The sequence below is a fragment of the Solanum stenotomum genome, chromosome 1 (genome assembly GCF_019186545.1).
Source record: "Solanum stenotomum isolate F172 chromosome 1, ASM1918654v1, whole genome shotgun sequence".
In the NCBI taxonomy this organism is placed as follows: domain Eukaryota; kingdom Viridiplantae; phylum Streptophyta; class Magnoliopsida; order Solanales; family Solanaceae; genus Solanum; species Solanum stenotomum.
This window is the reverse complement of record NC_064282.1, coordinates 27,764,545-27,770,927: the sequence shown is the minus strand read 5'-3', so window position 1 is coordinate 27,770,927 and position 6,383 is coordinate 27,764,545. Positions and strand designations below refer to the sequence as shown.

General features: G+C 33.3%; 2 protein-coding genes across 2 annotated transcripts; one reads left to right on the top strand and one right to left on the bottom strand.

Moving 5' to 3' along the window:
* The first annotated feature begins 227 nt into the window (after positions 1-227).
* Positions 228-1,041, top strand: LOC125852619 (rapid alkalinization factor-like). Its single transcript, XM_049532352.1, has one exon. The coding sequence runs from the start codon at positions 365-367 to the stop codon at positions 767-769; it is 405 nt and encodes a 134-aa protein (XP_049388309.1). The 5' UTR covers positions 228-364; the 3' UTR covers positions 770-1,041.
* Positions 1,042-2,362: 1,321 nt separating this feature from the next.
* Positions 2,363-6,108, bottom strand: LOC125875566 (heat shock factor-binding protein-like). The gene is made up of 5 exons (XM_049556553.1): positions 5,990-6,108; positions 3,988-4,041; positions 3,307-3,330; positions 3,180-3,222; positions 2,363-2,689 (listed from the first exon to the last, which is right to left on the bottom strand). Exons 1-5 carry the CDS (start codon positions 5,990-5,992, stop codon positions 2,547-2,549), a joined length of 267 nt encoding a protein of 88 aa, XP_049412510.1. The 5' UTR covers positions 5,993-6,108; the 3' UTR covers positions 2,363-2,546.
* Between the last annotated feature and the right edge of the window lie 275 nt (positions 6,109-6,383).

The window sequence follows — 6,383 nt, the reverse complement described above, 5'->3', positions numbered from 1 at the left end:
TTATTAGAAGCATTACATTACAAGAATATCTATGTGTGGGTTGTATATTAATTAATGTTGACTACATAACAACCTTAGGAAAGAATCTAGATTAACCAAAAAAACAAAGAAAAAAAATGAAACTTTAGGTTTATTATAGCTGTCCATATACTAAAATCATTATTCCTCCCCAACCTAAATTTCCCTTTGCATTATTTACAAACAAAATGACAAAAATCACATGCCTCTCCCCTTATTATTCCACATCTCAAAAAAAAAAATCCTTTTTAAATCCTTATAAATTTACCCCACTCCCACTTTTCTCTCTCTTTATCAAAAATCTCCTCCTTTAATTTTCTCCCATCTTTCCATAACCCAAAAAAAAATGGCGAAAGTGAAATCTCTCTCTATTATGTTCATCTCATCCATTTTCTTCATCGTTATTGTAGCGCTTGCATCGCCGGCCGTTGCTGGTTCCGCTGCGGCAGTAGCATTTAGTGGGTCCCACCAGCTTGGTTACTTTCCGATGGCATTGTCTTCTTCTTCACCGATCTGTGACGGTTCGATTGGGGACTGTTTGGCTGAAGAAGACGAGGATGAGTTCGGGATGGAATCGGAGAGCAGCCGGCGCATGTTAGCATACCGCCGGAGATACATTAGTTACGGTGCGCTTAGTAGTAACAGAGTGCCGTGTTCAAGGAGAGGAGCTTCATACTACAATTGCCGTCCCGGAGCTCAGGCGAACCCTTACCAACGTGGATGCAGTGCCATCACGCGCTGCCGTCATTGAAAACCCTCTACACAGTAAATTCCTCGATTTACTGTATTTACATTTTTTTTACCGGAGTGGTAAAAAAGTTAAAAATTCTTTTTGAGCTTTGTGTGATCTATTTACTATTATTATTATTATCGAGTATGGTTATTATTGATGTATTTGTGAATTGTGGTAGAGAAACATTCTTGTAGTTTTTTTTTGTATGATGATGTTGTAATAATATTTAATTTATCATGCCACTTACTATAATCTTTTACTATTTATTTGAAATAAATGATGTTTTAGCACTTGTTGAGGAATTTTTTTAATTTTTTTGTTGGTGGGATAATAATTAAGTTAGAGGTTATTTGTTTTGGCAAATGATTTTCTATTTGAAGTTGAGTTGGAATAGCAAATCAATTGTTAGACAAATATTAATTTGCAAATATGTCCAAAGTGCATAGATATGTGATCTTATTCTATGTAAATGTTGCTTACTATGGAGTTTGATATGATAATTTTTTTTGATAGGTTTGAGTGTTTAACTAGAATAACTTGGAAGTTTAGATGCGTAAATGAAACATTCATGTCAATTTTAAATGTTTGTCGATAAGTTTAGCACCGAATTTAAGATACAAATAATAGCTCTGCCGTTTCTATTTATTTCTCTAATAATTAAGTAGAGGTTATTTATTGTTTTGAGTTGAGATATGAGTAGGTTGAAGTGGAATCTCGTCTTGAGCTTAATACGGCAAATAAGTTACTCCCTCCATTTTTATTCATCTGTCGTTCTTATTAAAAATAGTTATAAGTATTGTTTTCAAAATCAATGCATAAATAACATTACGAGCTTTGAAAATATGTATCGCTAAATAAAGATATAATGTAAAGTTACTAGCTACTCCTTAATTTATGAAGTTTGAGTTGCTGGTTAGAGTTGTGTAATGTTGAAATTAGTTGTGAATGAATTATGTATTATTTAATGCAGTATATATATTGAATAACTAATTTTCTATCTACCTATCAAACGTAGTATAAATTATATGAAAATTATAGCGTATTTCTTATCCATCTACCAAACAAATCTCGAAAGTTTTTGATACTTACTACTTACTAGTTTCTATGTTCATTTTTATTAATGTTTTGATGAGGTATTTATATATTACTCATTTCTTAACTAAATAAACTCAAGAAATAACTAGAGCCCAATTGCCATTTATTTTTCCGGAAGAAGGGAGAGATAGATTTATTTGGAAGACAATAATTGAAAGGGGTATGAAAATGTGGAATATGGCACATCTACGCATAGACAGGCATTTAATACTATCTGAATGTGTGCACCACATTAATAAGAGAAGAAAAAAGAAAAAAAGAAGATTTATTTATGTAGGGACAAGTGTTAATAATCAAAATTCAAACCTCACGAGTAAACTCTCTTTTACTTTACTTTTTACCCATTCATAGACAAGACAATACACAAGTGAACCCTGTCATTATCATCTTTTCCATACACTAGTTTATTTACAACTGTGATCCAACCAATTTCCCTTCATTCTTTTTTGCCCACTTCCTTTTCATACAATTGCAAATATTTTCTTCTTTTTTTACTTTTTGAACAAGGATAAATGAATTTCTAAAATCTCAGAAAAATAACCCTTTGTTACACACCCTTTAATGTCTCATATGATTCATATCTAAAACGTTAAATTGATAATCGCATCGATGACCAACACACAACCAGAAAAGGATAACACTCTTTTTTAAAGCTAAACAATCGTAACAAACACCACATAAACCACCTCGATGCATCATCTTAGGCAGAATCATCAGCAGATTTTGTGTCATCTTTTGACTTCACTGCGGCCGAAGGTGATGAAGAACCTTCTTGGCCCATTTCAATTCTCAAATCATTGATGCTCTGCTCCAATTCATCAATTCGGTTCCCCATATCATCTAGTGCAGCATTGTCAAGGACTCCAAGTTGATCTCACAAAACAAAGACAGATATTTTGTATAATATACTAGTACTAGAGAGAATGACAAAGTAGGCATATCCAGACCAGCAGGACATAGGGAAATCATCACATACGAATACACGAAAAAAAGATGACAGGAACTAAATTTCATGAAGCTAAAGAAGGCTAAATTCTGATTGAGTACCAGAACTGATATAATCAAATCTGGTTGAGGTGTACGGTGTACCAGAAGTCATACTAACTTGAAAAGTTATAAGAAAATTGGAACTGAAGTAGAAAATGATTTCATGAGACCCTCGAGTCTCAAAACTGTGGGCACATTTCTAGTTCTTAAAATCAGAGCTTTATGGCATGCTATATACAACCTACTTCATTTGTTAGATGACACTCATACACCAACTAGTTAAACTAGATTAAGACCAATGACTAGTTACTTAGATAACAAGGAACAACAGATCAGAAAAGGATATTTTTTGAGATGATTGAATCAGACATAGTCTGAAACCTGGTTTGCTGCAAAGAGAGAACAAACCAGTTAGAAGATATATCAAATAAAAACTAGTGAAGGACCCAATTAGTGCAGAGAGTTAGACTCACCATTTGTTGAAGCAGATTCTGTACCTGCAAGAGCAGAAAGGAAGTAGGAAAAGTTAGCTAGCAAAATAGATGTGTTTATTTGTGATGTCATATATAACATCGTGCTAGTGAATAACACTAAGCTGTTTATAAGGCCAATAAAGGAGAAACTAGCAGAGAACCAAATGTATCATGTGTCAGCCACCGAGAATTGCATCACAATTGGTTTCGATGTTTTTGTCCTAACATCATATAGCCGCATTTAAATTTTAATTTAGACAGATTATAAGTGATCTGGTTAGCAGGTTAAAATTGCATTTAATGATGAAAATATCACAATAGAAACTAATGACTCCTGGATTCAACTTTTAAGACTCAAACTTCAGTATCAGAGAGGTTAGCAGATTGAGATGGATTATAGAAACCTTCCCAGATTATCATTGAGTATCGACTGGAGTAAAAACTCAGTCTATAACCTACAACAATAACAACAACGCCTCAATCCCAACCAAGTTGGGGTCGACTATGTGAATCCTCACCGTCCATGTCACTACATTTAAGCTTTCTCGGACCAATATTATGTAAAATAAAAATAAAAGGCACCAGAGTTGTCAATATTTTCTACTCGCATATAAATCTCCCAGACAGGAAAATTCAATGTTTAACATCAATCAAATAAATTCAAATAGTTAAAAAACTTACAAATACAGTCATATCAGCGGTGCTTTGTTTTGTATTATCTGCATCCTGCCCGTCCTGCAAGAAGATCCAATTCTTATGGGTCAGAAGGGAGCCAAGTTAAGAAGCTTATGAAGCAGAAGAAAAGTAGAAATGTATGTAACTGATCTTCCAACCTCCATATTACAAATTCTGTTTAAAATCCAGAAATCTGTTACTGTACGTACTATTTATCTTATTTTCCAGAATAACTAGCTTTCAGCTAGAAGAACATAACCAGAAGTTCTCAGAGCACAATAATCCTTAACCTCTACCCTCTCTTAATTAATTATATTTCTGATCAATGTTTGACAGACAAAGATGTAAACTGAAGAATTAGTGAATCTAATTTCCCACAGATAATGATGCTGAAGGCTTAGTCATTTGGTTATACTAGGAAGTTTAATTGGAGTCTAGGTATTGTCTTATACCTAACAAAAATGCAAAGGAGAAAACCACTTTTTGAGATGTATGTTTCTGTAACTATTTTTGCACAGGCCTAGTACATTAGGCAGCTTGAATGATGTCAATACAAAAGTTACTGTGGACATTCTTCCATATGTAAATCAAAATTTGGCTACACTGGCTCTTAACAAAGCATGTTGTTGATGCCAATTGGTGTTCTATTAGAGTTAATAGTCGCTGCCATTTTCTAAGTTAGTGCTTCGACTCAACTGATTGAAGATCAACTTAAGTGACAAGAAAGTTCACCATGATAGTTGTTTCAAAGTACACAAAGCCCGAGCTTATAAGTGAAATCATATAAATCCAAGTTTAATCAGTCAAGAATGCAAAGTAACACAATTTAGCCTCCAAACAATGTGTTATCACCACAACAAAGGTGCAGTTTTATGTGAGTTCTTATGTAATATCTAGTCAGAAGAGTTTGTTGAGTAAGTAAGTGGAGTTTGTTTAAAAGTTGTTATTAGGGGTGTCAAAACAAGCCCAAATATAGGCAACTCACCCAAACCAATTTCTATTTCTACCCATTTTAATATCTCAAATTTCAACTCAACCCGCCCATTTGACCCCCCTAGTTCATATAGTCATGTGGATTAGCATTAGGGTATAAATGCTAACTGATTCTTGTAATAGCTAAGGTTTTGCAGAAATGAAAATCCCCCTGTCCTCCTACTTCTCTCTTCTTCATCTCATTTATCACGGACTCTTCTTAGCTCAAAGAACATAGAGTGAATCCTATCACATGCGTATGAATCTTCATACATTGTGCTGATTCAGCTCTATTTTACATACTAAAACAAAAGCAAATATCCATATCTCCAACTTCAAAAGAAGCTATCATATCCTTCTCCCTCAATGTATTCTTAAACCTTCTTCTTACACGGACTCCCACCTAACAAACATCGCAGAAGAGCTTAAACAAAGCAATACATGTGCCACATTTAATACAACGCTACTAAAACATTGTTCTAAATTATTTTGCCACCATATAATCCAACAGATTAAAGATATAAAATATTTAATAACACTTCAATTCATCTCCCAACCCTATGTTCTTATAAGAACCTCATTGTACTTCATTTTAACATACTGAAACTGTTTCAGTATGTTATACCAGTACCTTTTTAGTTATAAATATCTAATTTGAGACAAAAATTAGCCAGTTTCACATCGTACTCGATTCCTCATCCTTTCTAAATTTGCGAGTAGCATAATGAATTTTATCACTTACCAAAAGGAAGAACCTAATTTATTTTTTTTCAAATTGAAAATAATTGGTCACAAGCACGATTGAGTCTCAAATGTTAAAAGGTGAATAAAATACTACAAATCAGCAGCTAAACAGTGAATTTTTTACCTTAGGTTGTGCAATAAAGCATATATAAATCGCGATGCGAAATGTAAAAAAGGGAAATCAGGAATTCGATTGGAATAAAGGACCTAAATCTGAAGAAAATGAGGTAGGAATTTACTTGACATTCTGCTTCTGGACAAACTTGAGAGTGATAGAGAGATGAGTCCTTACCATTTGTTCGTCGGAGAGAGAAGCTTCAGGTTAATCGGAGCAGAGAGAATAGGGAAGAGATTGTGAATACAAAAATGGCGAAATTGTTTTTGTGAGGAGAGGGACTAAAATTTGAAACATATATTTGAAATTTGAAATGAACAAACTGGGCCCCCACGCAATTATGCTTTCATGTGTAGCTCTGATTAAAATGATTACGGGCAAATTATGCTTTCAGGTGTAAATGCCCGTTTGAATTACTTCTCCGTTCATCTTTATTTGTTTATATTATTTCGGGATATTCGTTAATATTTTGTTCAGTTTATAAAATTAATAAATAATTTATAATATTTTATATTTGCTATTAAATATTGTTTATTTTTCAATGTCTAAATGACTTATATATTTAATAAGA

Bases quoted from the DNA above. Each gene is read 5' to 3' on its own strand.
- LOC125875566 (XM_049556553.1), bottom strand. The intron at 3,223-3,306 runs GTGAGTCTAACT...CTCTCTTTGCAG, and splicing joins AGAATCTGCTTCAACAAATG to CAAACCAGGTTTCAGACTAT. The intron at 2,690-3,179 runs ATATCCTTTTCT...ACAATGCTGCAC, and splicing joins TGATTCAATCATCTCAAAAA to TAGATGATATGGGGAACCGA.
- LOC125852619 (XM_049532352.1), top strand. From the start codon at position 365: ATGGCGAAAGTGAAATCTCTCTCTATTATGTTCATCTCATCCATTTTC.